Source organism: Carassius auratus, chromosome 25 (assembly GCF_003368295.1).
Source record: "Carassius auratus strain Wakin chromosome 25, ASM336829v1, whole genome shotgun sequence".
Taxonomy (NCBI): Eukaryota; Metazoa; Chordata; class Actinopteri; order Cypriniformes; family Cyprinidae; genus Carassius; species Carassius auratus.
This window is the reverse complement of record NC_039267.1, coordinates 13,694,577-13,717,567: the sequence shown is the minus strand read 5'-3', so window position 1 is coordinate 13,717,567 and position 22,991 is coordinate 13,694,577. Positions and strand designations below refer to the sequence as shown.

General features: G+C 37.4%; 1 protein-coding gene and 1 long non-coding RNA gene across 2 annotated transcripts; both read right to left on the bottom strand.

The window, feature by feature from the left end:
• Positions 1–8,862: 8,862 nt before the first annotated feature.
• LOC113043884 (beta-1,3-galactosyl-O-glycosyl-glycoprotein beta-1,6-N-acetylglucosaminyltransferase 3-like) lies at positions 8,863–10,471 on the bottom strand. Its single transcript, XM_026203464.1, has one exon. It carries the CDS (start codon positions 10,438–10,440, stop codon positions 9,133–9,135), a length of 1,308 nt encoding a protein of 435 aa, XP_026059249.1. The 5' UTR covers positions 10,441–10,471; the 3' UTR covers positions 8,863–9,132.
• A 10,032-nt stretch (positions 10,472–20,503) lies between these two features.
• LOC113043420 (uncharacterized) lies at positions 20,504–22,147 on the bottom strand. The gene is made up of 3 exons (XR_003275729.1): positions 21,367–22,147; positions 20,998–21,077; positions 20,504–20,576 (listed from the first exon to the last, which is right to left on the bottom strand). It is a non-coding gene; the product is annotated as an uncharacterized LOC113043420 (long non-coding RNA).
• Between the last annotated feature and the right edge of the window lie 844 nt (positions 22,148–22,991).

The window sequence follows — 22,991 nt, the reverse complement described above, 5'->3', positions numbered from 1 at the left end:
GTGATGAGCACAGTTTTATTTAGTTCTTTATTATGGAGAGTCCCCCGCAAATCTTGATCCAGACTGACCCCTGGTCAGTGTATGTCAGTCAGGTTCTCCGACGTCGACGATGTCTGACAAGAAACAAAAATATCTTTCTGGCCATGAAAAACGACAAAAGAAGAGGCTGGAAGAAGCAAGAAGATGAAGGTACACGTTAACCTGTAGGCTTAATATTCCAATACCTGTATGGATAATCTGCAGTCTTAAAGTCTTATATTGGGATGCAAACACTTACAGCGCGCTTTTCCGCGCCTCCCGCTTTTTTCTTGTCAGTTTGAGTGACTTGGGTCTGAGAGGGTCCGTCTGATTTATAATTTCACGAAGTCATTTATAATTTTTTTTCGTCAATCATTCTCCATTCAGTAAAGTTATTCAAACAGCGCGCGCGCCTCGTGCACGGTTAAACTCTCTCCAATATATCATATATGATATATTCACATTATAATGCTTAATCTGTAGATAAAAGGCTGTGGATTTGCATTTTATGCTCTGAGATCTTTAAATTACATATAGGCTGTTGTTTGTGCCTCTTAAACTCTTGTGTCAATTAAAAATGTTTCTTTGATGGTCGGTGAAAATCTTTTTATTCAGCAAGTTCATCAGTGTGTGTTCGTTGCACTGCACTGCCATTCAGCTCAGTGGTATCATAATTTCCCTGTTAGACATCAAACATGGAACTCAACTCAAGGTCTTTTATTGTCATTCTGTAAATGTTGCCACATAAGAACGAAATACTCAGGACCAGCAGCGTAAAAATGATAAATAACATACAGCATACATAGAATAATTAAAACATAATTTAATAGACAAAAAAATAACATAGTAGGTGTGAGATGTACAGTATAGTTATAAGGTAGTCATTGCTTTTCTTTAGGCCTTACTTAAAGCGGTCAAAGGGGCCTCCAACCAAATTGGAGGGGGTTTTCCCACGAAATTGGGCTACTTTAACACCCTCCGCTTAGATGTCACGACCACGGACCGTTGGCTAAACAACCATTAGTCTGGAGGTCTGGCTATGCGAGACTGCTTTAACACTGTTGCTGCAGGTTGTTTTTAATGTCCGAGGGTTGAAGTGACCCCAACAACGTGATATTTAGCTGCCGAAATACGAATTGTACCGGAAAACCCTTGGAATGATTGGCAGATAGACATCTTGGGTGTGTGTTTTAAATTAAATAATTACTCATCGTGAAACAGTCTTAAAGTAAGGGATTTTTTTAATGTCACTTTTAATTCGAGTGTGCAAAGTTGTAATTTTTTTTAAATAATAATAATAATAATAATGATATAATTTGAAACCGATGGAACATATTGCCGTTCTAGACAACAAGGTTTCTCATTCTAAGGGATTTAAATGAATATAGCTATATGGAATTAAATACAAAATCAATTGAATTAATGTAGAACCTACTGTATTGTTTGTTAAGTTAAAAAGCTAAAATAAACTAGACAACAGGATGATCAAAATTTGTATATGAAAATTTCTTTGTAAGTGGATATACAACTTTTTTTTTCATGTCACATGGGAGTAGGCCTGCAAGTGAGCAGCAGTCAGGTGAGAATAGAACATGGACAGCCTCTTACACACAGTACTACCGTGTTCCCAACATTGACTGCAGTAAAGAATTTTTCACTTCTTTTTTTTTTTTTTTCAAAGGATAAACAGATAAATGTTCATGTATTATAGACACTCAAAAATAAATGATTGTCTTTCACAGTAAAGTGAACTGGAATTATTATTTGGCTTCTCAGAAAAGTCAGTGCAAAAAGAGAGTTAAGTCAAGGAGGAGCACATCGAAGAATGCACGGTTGAGAAAAGGCCAAGATCATGATCCAGGTGAGAAAGTGAACACAGTTGGTTTGGATAAGGTGTCTAGTGAGTAAAAATCCAAACGTGTCCCTGGAATACAAAACCAGTCTAAAATAAGCTTTCCATTGATGTATGGTTTATTAAGATCGGACAATATTTGACCGAGATACAACTATTTGAAAATCTGGAATCCGAGGGTGCAAAAAAATCAAAATACTGAGAAAATCACCTTTGAGTTTGTTTATTATTAGCAGTGCATATTATTAGTCAGAAATAAATTGTTTAGATATTTACGGTAGGAAATGTACAAAATATCTTCATGGAATATGATCTTTACTTATTATCCTAATGATTTTTGGGATAACGATAACGATAATTCTGACCCATTCAATGTTTTTTTGGCTATTGCTAAATTGGCTATAAATATACCCGAGCGACTTAAAGACTGGTTTTGTGCTCCATGGTCACAAATGATGTTAAGATTTCTAAGTTACCATTTACATGATTCTCACAGTACAGGGACAGAGAAAGCATGAAGCAGAAGACAACATAAGTCAGGAGAGAGAAGGATAGATAGGCAGAGAATTATGTTTTTAAAGCATAGAGCGTAGAGGTTTGTGCTAAATGCAGACAGTCAAATTTTGTATGTACAGTGAACAGGTCTGTGTGTGAGTGTGTTTGAGTGAGAAAGATCAGGAAGACTTGCATTTGGCTTATTCAGAACTCAAATGTTATACCCATTTACGTAATACAATGGAATACTGGAGTAAGTTTTGATGTACCACCCTATGTAAATCAAACTTTTTATTTTGTTTTTATTATTATTATACAAACCATATTCTAAAAAAATCTGGACACTGTACAAATTGTGAATAAAACCAGAATGCAATGATGTGGAAGTTTCACATTTCAATATTTTATTCAGAATAAAACATAGATGACATTAAAAGTTTAAACTGAAAAAATGTATAATTTTAAGGGAAAATTAAGTTGATTTTAAATTTCATGGCATCAACATATCTCAATAAAGTTGGGACAAGGCCATGTTTACCACTGTGTGGCATCCCCTCTTCTTTTTATAACAGTCTGCAAACGTCTGGGGACTGAAGAGACAAGTTGCTCAAGTTTAGGAATAGGAATGTTCTACCATTCTTGTCTAATACAGGCTTCTAGTTGCTCAACTGTCGTAGGTCTTCTTTGTCGCATCTTCCTCTTTATGATTTGCCAAATGTTTTCTATGGGTGAAAGATCTGGACTGCAGTCTGGCCATTTCAGTACCCGGATCCTTCTACGCAGCCATGATGTTGTAATTGATGTAGTATGTGGTCTGGCATTGTCATGTTGGAAAATGCAAGGTCTTCCCTGAAAGAGACGACGTCTGGATGGGAGCATAAATTGTTCTGGAACTTGGATATACCTTTCAGCATTGATGATGCCTTTCCAGATGTGTAAGCTGCCCATGCCACACACACTCATGCTAACCCATACCATCAGAGATGCAGACTTCTGAACTGAACGCTGATAACAACTTGGGTTGTCCTTGTCCTCTTTAGTCTGGATGACATGGAGTCCCAGTTTTCCCAAAAGAACTTCAAATTTTGATTCGTCTGACCACAGAACAGTTTTCTACTTTACCACAGTCAATTTTAAATGAGCCTTGACCCAGAGAAAACGGCTGCACTTCTGGAACATGTTGAGATATGGCTTATTTTAGCCGGCAACGGCGAATGACACGGTGGATTGTGTTCACCGACAATGTTTTCTATTAGTATTCCTGAGCCCATGTTGTGATTTCCATTACAGTATCATTCCTGTATGTGATGCCAGTGTTGTAGTCGAGACCAGCTCATTCGAGTCCGAGTCCAGATCGAGTCCAGAGAGGGTCGAGTCCGAGTCAAGACCGAGTTCAGAAAGGGTAGAGTCCGAGTCAAGACCGAGTTCAGAAAGGGTCGAGTCCGAGTCAAAACCGAGACCAGAGAGATTGGATCTTTGACAAGACCACAAGAAATCTTCAAGAGTATGTAAAATGTTTGGTGGAAACAATAAAGGGTAAAAGGGCCACATAGTATGTGGTGTAAAGGTAATTTTATTAGTATTAAGAATTGTAACTTGTCAATATTAAGTGCTCATTTTCACATAACATCGTTGTACCACTATACACATCCATATAACCTTTCTAGTACAAGTAACATTACTGTACCACTATACCTGTAAATGTTCAACTAAAACAGCTTTTACATAACTTTTAACCTTAAAGCTTAACTAATGACTGCTAATATCCTTACAATGTCTTGGATTATGTGCACTTTAGATGTTGTGAAGATTACAGATGGGCATAATTACTTTTCAAAAAAATAAGTGAGGAGACCATCCTGCTACCCAACCAAGCACGATGTGGTCTCATGATCAATCCACCCCGACTAAAAACACTCTCTACTGGCGCAGAGGAAGCTGGGACTGACAACAGTTACCATTTTATCACTTTCTAATCTAATGCTAATTTACCTGGATGGTGCCTTTTAATGCAGGGTAAAATACACACTAGTCCAAGTTTTTTTTAGTTACGGAGGGCATACACACAAGAACTGACTGACTGTCCAGGAAAATTTCATGCAAAAGTGTGTATGTGCCAGGGGAAGAAAGCTGGATGAAATGCCATATAAGTTCAAGGCATTCTGTCATACATGTTTTTGGGGGGAGATGTTTAGTGTTGAGACAGTCAGTCTGTGTCTGTATTCATTATATAATTTAATTAAACGATATTTGTTTTTTTTTTCTGTGACCATTTTGTCCTACTTTGTAAAAATAACACAGTTGAGAGAAATAATGTAGCAATGTGGCTTTCTGGAAAGCGGGATCACTACAGGAGGATGGCAGGAGGGTAACTTAAGGCCGGTGACACACTGGCTGCGTGGCGTCTCTGCTGCGTGCCAGAAGCGTGGTGGCTGCTTCGCGTTTTCTGTGTCTTTACACACCAGAAGCGTGTCTGCACGCGGCGCTTGGCACGCTGCTGCTGCTGTAGGTGACATAGAGGGAGACCGCCGACAGACCAGGCTCTTGTCTTCATGACAACATCAACTTTTTTTTTTTTTTTTTTTTTTTTTTTTTTTTTAACACACCTACTGATAGGACACCGTTAACAGTATGTATGTTTGACAGGTGCAATATTTGAAAATCGTTCATTATTAATTTATTTTTTTAATTACATTTATATCTGAATTCATGCCAGATATCAAAATGTCATGAATTAATATGTATTTGTGTACAAAATGACATATAAACATATTTTCCTAGTATATTTTGCCTGGAAACGCTTCCAACATGCACGGGTGTCGCGTGGAAAATAGGCGTCGGTTCTATTTCTAGCATGCACGCGTTTTCTGCGCGGCTCGAGCTGCGCCTGGGATGTTCGTCTCACGCAGGCAGTCTGCAAGCTCTAACCTGTTAACATGGGAGCCGAATTAAAAACAGACACGCCACGCAGCTGAGACGCTTGCGCCACACATCCATTGTGTCGCTGGCCTAACGTCTCACGTCAAAAGAAAATCACCAGTCATTGGATGTCTCAAACATACATCAATTTAAATAAACATTAACATACAGTAATAATCATGAAATATTTTGATTGGGACTCGAGTGGACTCGGGCATAAGTCCAATTCCTATTATGTTCGAGTCCGAGTCAATACCGAGTCAAAATGCACACGAGTCCATGACAAGACCGAGACCATTAAAATACGGTCTCGAGACCGAGTCCGAGTCTCGAGTACTCAACACTGTGTGATGCAGTGCCGTCTAAGGGGCCCAAAGATCACGGGCATCCAGTATGGTTTTCCGGCCTTGAACCTTAAGCACAGAGATTGTTCCAGATTTTTCTCTGAGAAACTCCTTTCTGATATTGCTCCACTATTTTTCGCCGCAGCATTGGGGGAATTGGTGATCCTCTGCCCATCTTGACTTCTGAAAGACACTGCCAATCTGAGAGGCTCTTTTTATACCCAATCACGTTGCCAGTGGACATAATAAGTTGCAAATTGGTCCTCCAGCTGTTCCGTTAAACGTGAAGCCATTCTATTGTAGAGTTTGTTCTACATGTCTCTATTTCTCAAACTGTATTAGAGTCAGAGTTTATTTAAATGATTCTTCAGTAGAGGGCACCATGACATCAGCTTGTCAAACAGGCTTACTTAAACACACTGATCTTACATATACATTCATATCAATTGTATTTGCCTGGTTAGCAACAAATAACACCCTTTTTGATACTATTACTGTATTATCTGATCATTCACGTGATGATGATACTAATAAGCTAATGGAGCCAAAAAATTGTGCACAGTACCTTAATCTAAGAGCTTTGGCAAGAAAGACAGTAGACTGGTTCATTTCATACTATCAAAACAAAACTGGGCACTGCTAAAAACATCTACTATAATATATTAAAAATAAACATTTATTGATTCATATGTTGTTTGTAAAAGAAACCATTCAGAATACCCAGTTACTTGAATGGGTGTCGGTAGAAAAAGTGAAAGAGTAGGGTGTGGTTAAGGTGCATTATCTACAAGACAGTGCTTTCTGGGTCACAGTAAATTTAGCAATTGACCTCTTTATTTTATTGCATTTTTACCTAGACAATCTGTGAACCTCCTATTAAGTGAAATTTCTGTACCCCAGTTAAACACAGTTTTGGTTCAGTGTGTGGCATCTTTGTGCACAGTTGCATACTGTTCAACTTTGCTGTTCTGTGGTTTGAACAGGAAGAGATTGTATCAAATGGCTTGCATGAATTGGCTCTTTTTCTAGGTTAGATAGCCACAGGATATTTCTTTACTGCTATTTGTTTCCTTCTTTGAAGATTTATTACTCCAGTCTGCATATATTCACTTTCATGTTCATTTGAATCATTTCATATGAATTGAGAATTTCGTGTAATTTTTGGTTTGTTAACTTTCTTAAAAATATGGCAGTACTTCAAAACAGCGTTCACCTTATCACCTACCTTATCAGTCTATTTTGTCATTGTTTTTTTAGTGATATTTAAGGAAACCAATACTTCATGTGTTGGTCTATTGTCTCATTTGTGATTACAGTTTTAGGTTAGTCACTGAAGGTGCCTCAGATGACAAGTCAGTCACAGAAGAAGTTTCCATGCCACACACAGTTTTGTCTCTCTCCACACAGTACACTAGTGGCTCTCAGTTCTGTTCGAGCACCAAACCTCAATGCCTTTTTATCTAATGCATTGCAGAAGTTTTGTCTATGTGTGATGACACTGAAGAGTGTAGAGTAATTTGCAGTTCCATATATGGTCTAAAAAACAACTACCCTTATATTTTGTAGCAGAACTGTAATTTTTAGTACATTTTGTCATCTTTGCAGGCATGTAATATGTAGAGATGTTCCAATACACTTTTTCTCTTCCTTTTCTTCTTTCCAGGGTATTGGCCGATACCAAGTACTGATCCGATACCTGGGTGTGTATCTGTATATACAGCTGTATATACTACTAGCCCTGTGTAAATTGCTAGAATTATTTTATGGTGTGCTTTAGACTTATCCCTTAACAAAACATTAACAAATACATGATGAACTACTGTATTTATTACAGTATTTTTTATTATCTGAAATGATTTTGACTAATATTATTTATTCTCTTAAGCAAAAAAGAACTTCAAATGCAGCCAAAAATCTAATACCACAAACTAAGAAAGGTATTTTAGTTTTACAATATAACTGTATAAAAAAATGCAACAAATAAGTCTAGGAATATAAAAAATTATATCTCAATCAGATAATCTCAAACAAGTAAAAAACAAGCAACCGTCTAGGCATAATTATTATGATTTAATTGAGAGGTATTATTATTACTACATAGAGACATAGCTAAATCTACTGTAGGCTACAATATTAACTTAATATATTGTCAATTTACTCACGTTAAACTGAACATTTATTTTGATGGCTTGCCATGAAGATCTTTGAGTGCCTGTGTTTATGATACGACAGTTTTCTCAAATGAAACCGTAAATTCTCATGAAGTGACACACGGCAGAGACTACAAAACAGCAAGCTCCCGGGCATCTGCGCCCGTCAACCACAGAGATGTAGAATTTGCAGGAGTAATATTTAAATAGTATTTTGCAGTTTAATATTCACAGACACTAGTATATAGACTAACACTGAAGTGACTGAACGCAGCTGCGGGTACAGAATATACTCGGGAGTCTGTAACTTGCTACAGAGACGCTGGTATAATCAAATTTTTTTTATTTTCCGCACCCACTTGGTAGTGAAGTGCCAGTACTTGTGGCATCCCTAGTCACCGTTTTACTGTCTGGTTGGTCCAGTCTGAAATACTGCTAAATGTGTTTTCATTTCTTCTTCGCTGCTCTAAACAGGGGTTGCTTGTGGCAACACAGCACAACTTCCTGTGTTTGCAATGCATTCTGAGCAGCGAAAATGGTATCGGATCGTTATATGGGTTCATGTACTCGCTGATGCCAGAATTTGTTGAGGTATCGGTGATATTTCCGATACTAGTATCGGAATCGGAAACTCTAGTAATATAAAGATTGTACAAAGTTACATATGTATCTTCAGCAACAGTGTGAAAGTGATTTGCACATGTAACAGGCATATAAACATCGATATCCGTTGATGCGTGTCGCATATGTTTTTTCTTTTAGAAACCATCTTTTCAAATTTTCAAGCTGTTTATTACAGCAAAAGTTACTTGTTTTTTTTTTTCAGACATGATGCAGGTATACAAGAGTCTATTCGTGTGTCTTCACACATTCTGCGTATGCTTCCTTTTAAGGAAAACCTTTCTTTATTTATAGACACAGTTCTGTGGTACATTTTTACATAAATGTAAATTTCTTGTTTATTCTTTTTAGAGCACAATATCATTGACAACTCATGACAAATAATATTTTCTGTTAATTTATTGCTCTTAACATGATTTTTACTGTTGGTAGACCAAACCGATTAATGATCTGTTAATGCTATTTTTTCTTAAAAAAGTTATTAGCAAATGTGTTGGTTTATATTAAATATTATGCATAACAAAAAGAGAGCTTCTCTGAAAGTATAGAAATAGTATGGAAAATTCATTCACTTAACAATTTGCAACATCCTAAAAGACAAAATATGACCTGCATAGAAAGTTTAACATACATGTAACACAGAATATAAATATTTCAATATAAATTAAATTTATATCATATCAACATATTTCTTATCAATAATAAAGAATGATACTAAAATGTACTGTATGCATCATAAAATAATGTCCGATTTTTGAACTGTTAGTAATGATTGACCATAAATAGCTTTGTACCTTAAAAAGGCTTCCATACATTTGATTGCTACATCGTCTACTTCTGGGTCAAACTTGTTTGCCAAAAGATGGTGTTGATGCACAATCCATTTCAAGTCCCCAGCTCCATAGACACATACTGCTCTTCTGTGCATCCCAGTGCATGGTGGGTAGGGAGCCCCACTCTTTAGATCTCCTTCATGGTAGCTCCACTTCACCAGACGAGCAATTGCATTCATGTCCGACTGTTCATACTTGACGTTTGCAGGACTGGATCCTGGTACTGAAGGCATCCGCTGTAACGTAGCCCACATGTGCTCATCTGGACTGTACGTGTCTTTCTCCCATTCCATGAAGTTTTGAATCTCTTTGCTTTTGAAGATGTGCTCCACAAACTCTCTAGAAACCACAAAGTAAGCATTTCCTGAGAACATGGGGCTCTGTATTGGTGGAGGCGACTTTTTGACATCTGTCCGAGTCACAACATTTGTAACATCGTGATGATACTGCCATCGACCCTTTTTGCCCTCTACATTCTCAGACTCCAAACTGTTCTTTCCATTCAGGAGTTTTAGAGACTGAACCATTTCTGCATTGGTTTTAATGGGGAAATCAGTGCCACATGTGTTGAGCAGATACTTCCACTGGACGGGTGACTTGAGTAGATCCTGCATGCAATTGATGTCCGCTTGAACTCGAGACCAAGAGGCGTAGATCACATGCTCCTGTTTGCTGGCCACAAACACGTTGGTCAGGCAGGACGTAATGGCCCTTACTGCTTCTTTAAAGATCTCAGGAGACTTCTGGTCCATGTGAACACAGTACACATTATGAGGAGTGTAAATGGCTCTCAGGAGCCTTTCAAACATCTCGATCTTCTCATGTATCACCATGGAGTAAGCAATGGGGAAATCTTTCTCCTCTTTACTGAGAGAAACCATCAGAAATCCTCTGTCTCGGATGTAGGATGGACAATCCTCGGTTGCGTTGAGGTAGAATGATTCTGATAGCAATGTTTTTCTTTTTTTAGAGGCCAGGAGCTTCCTGAATGCAGCCTTGTCCACTCCATCCATGTCTCCTTGGAAAATAGCAGAACAAGCAAGTAGATCTCCACCATCCTGTTTTAGTGAGTGATTTAAGCCTTCACCTTCCTTGTGAGGGCAAGGATTATCCTTTTGTCCAGGATAATTAAGTATAAGGACACACATTGTTACAAAGGCAGAAAGGATGAAGATTATTTTCAAATTCTTCTGATTATTAAATCCCATGTTGAGGTAAGATCATAACCTGCCAGAAACAAGTCACAGGAGAGGAAACCTGTTCCAGTAAGGTAGGAAACAGCCTCTCTTGTTCACAAACCAGAAGTGAGTGGCAGGAACTGAAAGATAGCGAATCGTATTCAAAGGGGGAAGGGCTTACCTCTGCAAAAATGCATAATAATTATTACACAGAAAGGTGTGGTTGTCATCTTCATGGAAGGTGTGAGTGTATGATACCATGGTCAGTACGAGCATGTAAAAAAAAAAAAAAAAGCTTCATATACCATAGATTAAAAAATTAAAAATAAATTATATATATATATATATATATATATATATATATATATATATATATATATATATATATATATATATATAAAATTTTTATTATTATTTATTTATTTTATTTATTTTTATTTCGCATTAAGAAAAATTTTAAGTAACAAATATCATGTATTGATTCACACTATGGGGAGGCTTCTTTGAGCAAGGTGGTTATCTTATGTTTTGGACACCATATCTGTAGCTGTTTTCGCACAAATGTTTCATTTAAAGGGATAGTTTACCAAAAAATGAAATATTTTTTATGTGAAAGTATTTACGTTTTTAATTTTAGAAACTTTTGCCTCTCTTTTAGGTCACTATTCTGTTTGCAGTTTCCATTGTATATAAGCAGACGCTGGCCAAAGTAAGGTGTTTTTTTTTTTTTTTTTTTTTTTTAAACCTTCACTTTCACAACACTAGTAATGAATATTTCAGCCAGGTTAAAAAGAAAGATTGATGAGAAAGATGAGTGAGAGAATCGGGGCTGGCTCCAGGTATGGGCAGGGGTGTGCTAAAGAAAAAGTTAAAATACGCACATCCAAAAAAAGTCTTGACCAGGTGCAAGATCAAAAGGTTAATCAAATAGTAGAAAAAAGATCTTCACACTCATGCTCCCTTTGACCGAAACATTGCTACTTTATACTTTTTGAATAAAGATCTTCATCAGGCAAACACACATACAAGCAAAGGTAATAGCTCAATAAGAACTAACAGTCAAACAGAGTTCCAATTGATGACAAAATCAATCAAGTGATCAACTATAGTATATTACATTAAAACAGCAACCACACTGAAGCAAAAAAAAGTTCAACCACAGTATCAAAAAAAAAAAGAAAATCCTCAAAACATAAGACAAAACCCAAACACTCACGCATCTTTTTTAATTACTTTTAATTAATCAGTGCATAACTAGACAAACGGGTACTTGCCGGCCCAATCAAAATTAGAATTTTTTTTGATGCAGTTATTAAAACCAATCTGAAGTGGACTGTATTTTAAGAAGTTTAAGCTATAGCTGGAGACTGCACCAACAATAATAAAATAACACCAAAAAAAAATTGCAGCATTTTTCTTTTATAAGCTAGATGCAAGGTTCTGTGAATTCACATGAAGCTTCAGTCTTTTGCAGAAAAGCAGAGGTTGACAACGAGTGAAAACGGTGTGCATGGATGGGGCAAGAGCATGATATAAGCATCTAAAATGCATGTACTGTAGGCTATACAGTTCAGTTAAAAGCTTACCCCTTTTGAATTGCTGTTAATGCTGATTTTAAGAATGAAAACTGAAAGAGCGGTGAAAGTTGCGTTTGTTGCAACAGCCGGCTCGACTGTATAAGAAACGTAGTGTTCCCTGACATAAACGACTAACAATATCTAGTGATGCTAACTATTTTTCAGTTCTGAATGGAAAGTAGGTCTGCCATTTACATGATTCATGTCATTTGTAATTGATTATGACGGCAACAGCATTTTTCTGTTTTGCGTTTTCAACAATACAACTGAGAAAGAGAACAAAGAGGTCTCTTTTTTTACTATTCAATAAAAAAAGTGTATTTTGCTATGAAAGTGCAAGATATTGTAGGCTGCCCATGAAAGTTTTTTTTCAGTGTATGTATAAAATATATATATATATATATATATATAGCTATATATATAGCAATATGTAGTATAAATATCTTTAGACTATGTGATGAAATGACGACTAAAGGGAGTTTTCTTGTTACTCACTATAGTCCCCTACTATGTAGCAGGACAATACATATGCAAATGGCCAGACGGTTGAAGTAACTTAAGTCAAATTTAAACCATAAAATGAGTGTCAAACTCAACCTGTGTCCAGTGTGAGACCACCACTATTTTTTTTTGAACCGTGATGTCAGTAGATATTCAGTTGTTCTTTAGCTCATAATTTGTTTAATTATATTCTAGTTTACTTTAAAGGCATGGTGCTGGCAAAGGACTTTAATGTTGCATTGCATTATGACTCAGGGTGAAAGAAATGTAAATGTATGTCTGTAAAGTAGAGGGCACAGCTCAAACAAATTGCATGAAGAAGTCAAGCCAAGTTTGCATTTGACTGTTCTTATTCATTTTGAGGAATACCAAATCTGTTTTTGCAGGTGAGATGATTAAATACACGTTCATATTTAGTCTACTACAGAAAGCATCAAGTTCAGACAGCATGCACAACGCGTCTGCACTCTCCTGATTTCTCTCAACATGAGGAAAGCTTTCAGTCAAGACATGGGAAGCAAAGTAATTGGCATTACTTATTTGGAAAAGTAACTCATATATTTTCTTCTAAATTGAAAAGTAGTCCATTAATTGTTACTTAAATTAATCTGATTTACATAACTCGTGTTACTTGTAATGCATTACAGCCAACAAAGTCTATTCCAATCAGATTTTTACAGCATTTACAACCGCCTCCAAATGTGCTTTTTTCTACCTAATACAGGCAACATCGGCTTCATAATTTGACTTTAAGAAAAGTAATCTGTGGGCAATGTGTCTCCCTCTCCTTGTGATGGCTTGGAGATGCAATGAGAATCAGATTTCATGTTTAGACTAGGGATGTTGTAAGATTACAGAACCTCAGGCATTTTGATCTTCTGAGACATACACACATCAACTAGTGCTGATCATTACAGATACCAGCTTATAAAGACTTTGGCAGAAATGGACATCATGCAGAGATCGTCTAAATTGTGGCCCTTAAGGGACTGCTCCAAGTTTGCCCCAAGGGGCCTGGGGAGGACTGAAAGGATGAATTCAAGTTTCCTATCCTGTAATAAAATAATAAAACTCACTAATCTGAAAGAGAGGATTTGATTCAGCTGGTGCGATCTCTTCTCATCCACCCTCTCCTTCCCCTCAGGTCTCAGCCAGTCATGCAAATTTCACAAATCTGTTGTTTCAAGCTGTTTTATCTCTGGTCAGTATAAATACTGCAGGTGTGACTGGTAAGGTGGTTTCACTCTCGCATGTGGGAGATAAAATAAAGTCCCAATAAAGATCTTTGATAACCATTAGTTTTCATCCCCAAAACTAGGTTTATGACCTTTTGGGTTACGAGACCCTGAGACCCTAACAGCCAAAAGATTTCTTTGTTCTGGTCTGGGTATATAAGCAAAGTGGGAATACATTACTGGGCCTTCTGTAGCCGGAACGAGCTACTGTAACCATGGTGTTGTGGTAGAAATAGTCAAATGCATTATATCATTAGGTTTGTAGAACCTTTTGAGAGTGAAATTCAAGCACTCATTTCACACAACTATTTCCAGCACTTTAAAGCTCTATAAGATGATTTAATGTTATTTTTAATGGGATGAACAAAATATAGCCTACTTTGTGGTAAACAAACACTTATGTAAATTTTTTCATAAAATCACAATTATAACTAGTCGACAGTAGAAGATGAGCACTTATTGGTTCATTAGTCATTCATTTCTACCTTTTCTCTATATTTTGAAATAAAATAAAAATCACTATTATAAAATATCTTTTTTTTTCAGAATTGTACACTTTTTTTGTGTATGAAGCAGACATGGGGACTTGTGACTTGGTGACTTGGACTTGAGTCGACTCGAGTCGCTATTTTTAGGACTTGAGACTTGACTCGGACTTGGAAGTTAAAGACTCGGGACTTGACTTGACTTGAGACACGGTGACTTGAATGACTTGAGTGTGTATCACATCATGTTTTCAGTTTGAATATAAAATATATAAATTATTTTTTTAAATAAAGTTGATTACTCAGCTGGAGCGCAGGCTGAGAATAGCGTCGTGACTGGATCAGGACACAATCATCAGTCATGCCCTCTCTACCTTACACACACTACGCCCACTTAAATCAGATATCACATCACATCAACATGTCAGCCTGAGGGTTACCGACGGTCATCGCTTTTGTCTTCAATAATTCGCGCCTAAAAACCAAGGGGCAAGGAACTCGACCGGAAGTTGAAGTCGGGTGGGGGCTGCCATCTTGTAGCAGAACTTCACTTGCGTTAGCATTCCCATTGACTCCCATTCATTTTGGCGTCACTTTGACAGCGAATAACTTTACATCTGAGGCGTTTAAAGACTCTGTTTGTCCATCATTTATTTCTAAAGATACACGACAATGTATAAAGGGCTCCATTACCTTCTATGTTACATTATGGCCCCGTATAAACAGTTTTTGTAAAAAAAAGGCTAACGATTGCGTCATAACCACTCGGCTCTCTGTCGCATTACCGTACAGACTGGTGGAGAAGCTCGCAGGCAATTAACTTAATATGGCGTACTGGCGTTACATTTTAAAATACTATACAAAATAATTAATCAGAATACTTACTCCTGCTCACTCACGACAAAGAACTCCCCGCTCAAGCTCGCCGTCTCTGCAAGATTAACGATGGCAGTTTTCACGCACAGCTACTAGAAGATTTACATCTGTCAGACAGGTTGCTGACGTCGCCAAGCTTCGTTTGAGTCTGCGCGTCAGAAAAGGAAGTGCTAAAAAACGCTAAAACTGGGCTTCATTTGTCTCAATTGAGTTCCAATGGGGTCGCTGTGTCCAGTTCTTTTACTGTCTATGCTAAAAACGCGTGGAGAACGCTAGTCGCGCCGCTTTCTCCTTCTTTCCAAAGCGCTCGGGCAGAAGTGCTCCTGGGGCGTCTGTCGTTGCTAAGCATCCATGACACGCTCTCTCTCAATGAAGACGCGGAAATTTCAGCAAAGGATAAATGGATTTGCAGCACTAAAAATCGCTCGCAGTAGCTCTGCTACTAAATTCATTTCAAAATGGCAATCCATATACAGCTATGAACAGCTGTTCCTTCATCTTAGCTGAGCTTTCAACGTTGATACGGGAAAGGATGAAGCTGATTGGTTAGTTATTGTCACATGACCCGCGGTGCGCTTGCGGCATTCTGAAAAGTTTAGATGTTTTTAACACGATGCGGTGCGACGCGCGCGCGTTGCTTCCATTATGAGCGCGCATACCGCGCGCCTACATTGGAAATAGCGAACTTGCGCGCGCAAAAGACGTGATGTGAACGGCCCCTAATGATCCGCTAGCAGGCCGTCAAAAAACGCATTCCAGGGGCGGCGCTAGGGCTGGGCTAAGAGGGCATAAGCCCCGAATATTTTGTTACCTTGTCTTTCTCATAGAGCAAAACAATTAATCAGAAAAACAAATGTAGCTGCCGCGATTACCCAATTATGAGAAGTGCACATTACATATATATATGTAATTATGAGAAGTGCACATTACATTACATATATATATATATATATATATATATATATATATATATATATATACCCCATCATTCTCCTTCTTGCTCAAATAGCCCTTGATGCCTTCAGTGTGAATCTACAATTTTCATAGTCATGAAAATAAAGAAAACTCTTTGAATGAGAAGGTGTGTCCAAACTTTTGGTCTGTACTGTACATAACAAAAAAGTATGAAACAGCTGAAAATACGTCATATTTATATTCTATACTGAGAGAGAGAGAGAGAGAGAGAGAGAGAGAGAGAGAGAGAGAGTGTGTGTGTGTGTGTGTGTGTGTGAGAGAGAGAGAGAGAGAGAGAGAGTGTGTGTGTGTGAGAGAGAGAGAGAGAGAGAGAGAGAGAGTGTGTGTGTGTGTGTGAGAGAGAGAGAGAGAGAGAGAGGAGAAATGTAACAAAGTTTAATGTTGTATGTAAACTGTGTTTGAGAGAGAGAGAGAGAGGTTTTCAGAGAGGAGTCTGTTGGATGTTTAGCTGTTATTTGTTTTATGGACTCAATGTTGAAAATGTAAAACATTTCAAACACTGTTGGCAGAAGTGAAAAATAAATAATTTTAGGAAGTTACAATTTTGTTTGATTCCATGATGTATTTTACTGAACATGAGTATTTACAATGCAAATCCAAATTATTTTAATTTACTGACAGTTACTTATATCTTGTCTTTTAACTTTATTAAGATCAGATTCTGCAGGTAAAATAACAATAATAGGGTGACTTGACTTGGACTTGACTTGACATAACTTGTGACTTGACTTGACTTGACTTGCCCAAGAAAAAAATACTTGGGACTTACTTGAGACTTGAAGGTTAAGACTTGAGACTTACTTGAGACTTGCACATGTGTGACTTGGTCCCATCTCTGGTATGAAGTAAGAAAAGTCACAAACTTTTGTTAATACCTTTTATGGTTTTCATCCAAAATATCTTCAATTGTGTTCCGAAGACGGACTGAGCTTTTACAGGTTTGGAACAACATGGGGGTAAGTGATTAATGACAAAATTATCATTTTAGGGTGGAGTGTCCCTTTAAATGTAATAACTTTGCACGCTGAAAAGAAATGAACACACATGAAACCTTCAGCCAGCACTGGATACCTTCTTTGGACCAAGTGTGTGGACCTTACAATGTCATGGCGAGGAAATTATATCTCTGGTATATAATCATTCAATAAAATAAAATAAAAAAGTAAATCTAGCCATAGATGCTGGCAGTCATTTTCTGAAATTTAATGTATAGAGCATTTAAGGATAAATATAACAACAATATTAAATGTTTTCGTTGTAAATTAATGCACACAATATAATGTGAATAAACCCAAAAATATGATATTTTGGTTCTGTTTGCTAATTTTGTGACACTCGGCTTAACATTTTTAAAAAAGGAAGTCAGCCATCCTGCATTTGAAAAGACAACTTGTTTGTTCTTCCCAGAATTTCAATGGTATGTAGGGTGGAACTGTGGCCCTCCCCCAGAGCATTGTTTACAAGACTCGTCATAGGCTTTACATTCCCTTCATCACCACTGAAAGTGACATGAGGGATTAAATCTATTATTGGGTTTGAAAGTTACAGTGCATTGTTTGCACAGCTTAATGTGGTTCATTAAAAGGTTTTGTTTACACGGACTGAAGTGTGGGTGTTTATGCACATACAGTTTCAACTGAAAACATCTTCCTTGTCATTAATAAAATATGTGCAAAATCATAGGGCGAGTATATATATATATATATATATATATATATATATATATATATATATATATATATATACACACAGCTACATTTACAGCTTACATGAATTATTACCTGTGTACATGTTGTTAATTAATATTACTATTAATATTGTATAATTACACTGTAACAATGACACCTTAAAATAAAGTGTAACCATATATATATGTGTGTGTGTGTGTGTGTTTTCCTTCAAGTAATTCATTTTAGTTTGTGATTTTATGATTTATATTCATGTAAAAAAAAAAAAGTCCTAAATCTCATTTAGGTTCGTGACTTACAGCCATTTAATGGCTTTCTGGAAACTCATTGAGCCTGCATCCCACAACATGATTCGTGTGTCAAGAGCAAGAGCAATAAGGAGTGAAGCTGGAACAACAGGCAGTGCATGGGTAAAGAAATAGAAGAACAAAACTTAACTTTACATTTTCAGTGGAAGCCAACACATTATATGTAAATAAATTGCAAATCTTGTTATTTTTACAGGGTCAGTCTCTGCAGCCCATTGATGAGTTCTTCCTCTTCATGGTCCACCTCTCTGTTGGCTTAAAACAGCAGGATCTGGCCCACAGATTCAACATCCATCAGTCCACTGTTAGCCGAATTATTACAACCTGGGCCAATTTTTTGTACACCATTCTTGGGTCTGTCCGCATCTGGATGTCTAAGGAGGAAGTCAAGGCTCATCTTCCCAATGAGTTCCAGGACTACCCAGACACACAAGTGGTGATCGACTGCACAGAGTTGCGTTGCCAAACTCCATCCTCTCTCCTGCTTCAAAGTGAAGTCTTCTCCACTTACAAGTCCCACTGCACCTTCAAGGGATTAATCGGCATGGCACCACATGGTGCAATCACCTTTGTTTCATCCCTGTATGCAGGTTCTGTCAGTGACAAAGAGCTTTTTAAGCAGTCTGGGATTGTGTCGCTGTTGAAACATGGAATGGCGATAATGGTCGACAAAGGTTTTCTTGTTGATGACTGTGTGCCATGCAAAGTTTACAGACCTGCTTACCTGTCGAAGCGGGAACAGATGTCAGCCGATGAAGTGAGGGAGACACAGTCCATTGCTCGGCTAAGGGTCCACGTTGAGCGTCTCATCCGCAGGGTGAAGCAACACAAGCTGTTCGACACAGTCATCCCTCTTTCCATCACAGGGAGTATCAACCAGCTGTACACTGTTGCTTGCCTCCTTGTTAATTACCAAAATGGCCCCTTAGTAAAAGCATGGGCAAAGGATTAAAGATGAGATAACATTGGTTGGGGATCGAATTTGGATTTATTGTTCAAATAGTAACATGTAAATATATACAACTTTGATCATTTGCATTGCAGTAATGTAAACATGTAAATATAAATAACTTTTGTACAGTGATGCCTGCAATGCAGTAATGTAAACATGTAAATATAAATAACTTTTGTACAGTGATGCTGGCAATGCAGTAATGTAAACATGTAAATATAAATAACTTTTGTACAGTGATGCCTGCAATGCAGTAATGTAAACATGTAAATATAAATAACTTTTGTACAGTGATGCCTGCAATGCAGTAATGTAAACATGTAAATATAAATAACTTTTGTACAGTGATGCTGGCAATGCAGTAATGTAAACATGTAAATATAAATAACTTTTGTACAGTGATGCCTGCAATGCAGTAATGTAAACATGTAAATATAAATAACTTTTGTACAGTGATGCCTGCAATGCAGTAATGTAAACATGTAAATATAAATAACTTTGATAAACATTTCCTGTACAGTGATTTGGTGTTAATATAAAAAACTTTGATACATATTAAAACACTATTAAATGATTATCAGATTTTTTTTATTGTTTGTTTACATCTGTAGGCATCTTGGCAGGTAAAAGTAAAAAAAGAAATGGTCGGCTTTCTCTCGAATGTTCTGAAACATTTTGAGGTCTTTGTAGATGCGCTGGACCATCATGTCATCCTGTGCATAAATGACAAAATCACACCAGTCCAATCCTGAGATCAGCATTTGTCCTTGAACTTGCCAATAGTATGCATGTTGTTGTTTCAGTTCTGGTGTGCCATTGTTAAATTTAAGGTAAGGACAGTCCACGTAACTTTTGACATTTGGACATTTGATTTCTAAAAGACCAAAAACATGGTGCTCTTTAGGGTCAAAAATAATCCCATCAGGAGAGGCCCCCAGCCAAGGTGCATCGGGGTGAATTAAGAATCCACAAGAGTGGTAGTTTACTTCTCGCAGCAGACAGTATTCCTCAATTGCAGCAGATTCCATTTCAAGACCTCTCTTCATGTCTGCTGTCTGGCGAGTTCCCTTGTAGATTCTTTCAGCCAGGTGTTCAGCTGAGCTCTGGCCACGCACATGACAAACCTCCCTAAAACGTGACGCTGTTACCCGGGGCTTTCGGACAGAGTGCCAATCAAGTGATGCACTTTGTTCTTTGGTGGCATGCTCTATCTTATGTGCCATATCCAAACTTACTGCCAGTGACTTCATGTGTAGTTGTCCATGTTCACTATGGACAAACAAGCAAACAGATGTGTCAAAGCTGTGACCAACTAGTGGCAGAGGTGGCGGTGGTGGGGCATCCTGATGGTGAGTAATGTTGGGTGTTGTTGCTGCTGGCTGCTGGTATGACAGCACACTTCCATACTGAACTTTGCCAAAGGCAGAATCAACCAAAGGATCATCATTCGACATCTCCATAGTGGTGACCAAAGGGGCTACAGCACTGTCAAAGTCCTTATATGCCTCTGCTATTTGGAGGACTGAGAGGTCAGGCAGCTCACTGGTGACACCCTTGTAAAGGGTACTCCTGAAATTAAAAAATAAATATTAAGCAAAAAATACATTTCCTTAGTTTTAATCAGTCTAATCTTTCATATTTTTCTTTTTAAATTAAATTTTTTCAAATGTTTCATTTTATATTAATCTTCTTTAGTATGAGCTGATGAATTTGACATGAATAGATGTAAGTGTTTTTTATACGATTAAAAAAACATGCCCTTAAAATGCTGTTAAAAATCAATTCTAAGCAAATATTGCTCCTTACGCCTATCTGCAATACTTAATTCTAATATAATAATATAGTTGCTGTAATAGTAAAAGATTTCAACAAAAATCAATTTGCGTCCAATGGTTTAATTATTGTTTACACTTTTTGAAATGTAAACGTGTAAAAAAAAAATAAAAAAAAAATAAGTAAAATACTACATTGAAGAATTTTTGTGTTGTACCTTAACCCCTCAGCAAGCTTCCTCTCTTTAGGTCTTGCAGACAGAACCAGCATTCTGTTGACAGGACCAGGCTTGATTCCCTAGAAAACACACAGGGGCCATAAAATTAATAAAATCATTATTACAACAAAATTTGTAATACTAGATTACAGGATTTCTAAATAATCACTGTCCACAGAAATGCTGTTAGTGACTAGTTATGTAGAAAAAGTATGTTTCCTAAAAAGCAGTGTTTATGTTACCTCCATAGTAGTACCTACAAAGCTAATAAAAAAAATCAACTTAATGCTCAGTGCATTTATTAATGTATTGCATTTCCAGTAGTTCAGTTTTTATATAATTTGTATATGCAAATTCAATTTAAATTACCATTGTTCTGGGTTTGTGCCAGCTCTGCTCCATTTCAGTACAGCTGTGAACTGGAGGAACTGCACTGATGCCAAGCTGAGAGTAGTGGGCTGCTTGGTAGAGTAATGCAACAATGTGGTTGCACAGTGCTGTCCCAGCAACACAAGAACAACAGCTCTGTGACAGTATTACAGGACGAGAGTCCTTTAATACAATCTGTGAATATAATTAAATTAAACAAAAACAAGAATTAGGAATTAATGTTATATGTAAATAGATTCTAAACCCATATACTGTAATTACTACTATCTTTAAATTGAAGCACGTATGAACCCATTTACTGACTATGCCTGTCTTTGTACAGCTGTAGAACCCACAAACAACTTCTGTTTAAAAATTGCATTTCATTTAGAGTTCAGCTGTCTTTTGTGTTCTCCTACTCTCAATCTATGGGGCTTCTCTGACTTCCTCATCGACCTGAAACATGTCGCCCTCACGCTGACTTCTCCTGTGAACTGATCCTTACTGGAAACTGAGAAATTACTAAAAGTCAGTAACAATTCGTTTTCCATAATTTGTATGTACACTGCACAAACAAGCACTTTAGGCATAAGGGAAAACACGTAAAACTATACATTTACGTTTAACAAAATATATAAATAATACAAAGACCGCTATGACAGGTCAGGAACGGAGACGCTAAAGTTAGTCGGATTTAGCATGAAATGAGAGAATACTCACCTTCAAAGTTGTCGATGTAGCTCGAAATATATAATTTGAAGCCCTTCTCCTTCTTACTGTTGGGTGTGACGACTGACTGCCTCACAATACGATTAACGTCATTCACCGTAATCGCGGGAAGATCTTGTAAACACCGAGTGTAATTTGCCATCGTCTCCACAGAATTCTTCACACAGGCGCAGCACCGGATGTAGATGAGCGGACTGAGACAAAATGCGGAAGTAATCGTGCATAGAGTCTATTGAGCTAAATGAAGCCCAGTTTTAGCGTTTTTTAGCACTTCCGTTTCTGACGCGCAGACTCAAACGAAGCTTGACGACGTCAGCAACCTGTCTGACAGATGTAAATCTTCTAAGTGGCTGTGCGTGAAAACTGCCATCGTTAATCTTGCAGAGACGTCGAGCTTAAGCGGGGAGTTCTTTGTCGTGAGTGAGCAGGAGTAAGTATTCTGATTAATTATTTTGTATAGTATTTTAAAATGTAACGCCAGTACGCCATATTTAGTTAATTGCCTACGAGCTTCTCCTCCTGTCTGTACGGTAATGCGACAGTGAGCCGAGTGGTTATGACGCAATCGTTAGCCTATTTTTTACAAAAACTGTTTATACGGGGCCATAATGTAACATAGAAGGTAATGGAGCACTTTATACATTGTCGTGTATCTTTAGAAATAAATAATGGACAAACAGAGTCTTTAAACGCCTCAGATGTAAAGTTATTCGCTGTCAAAGTGACGCCAAAATGAATGGGAGTCAATGGGAATGCTAACGCAAGTGAAGTTCTGCTAAAAGATGGCAGCTCCCACCCGACTTCAACTTCCGGTCGAGTTCCTTGCCCCTTGGTTCTGTAGCACATGCGCCTTGTTGCTAAAACTATCTTTTGGACCTAACTAATTTTTTCCCACA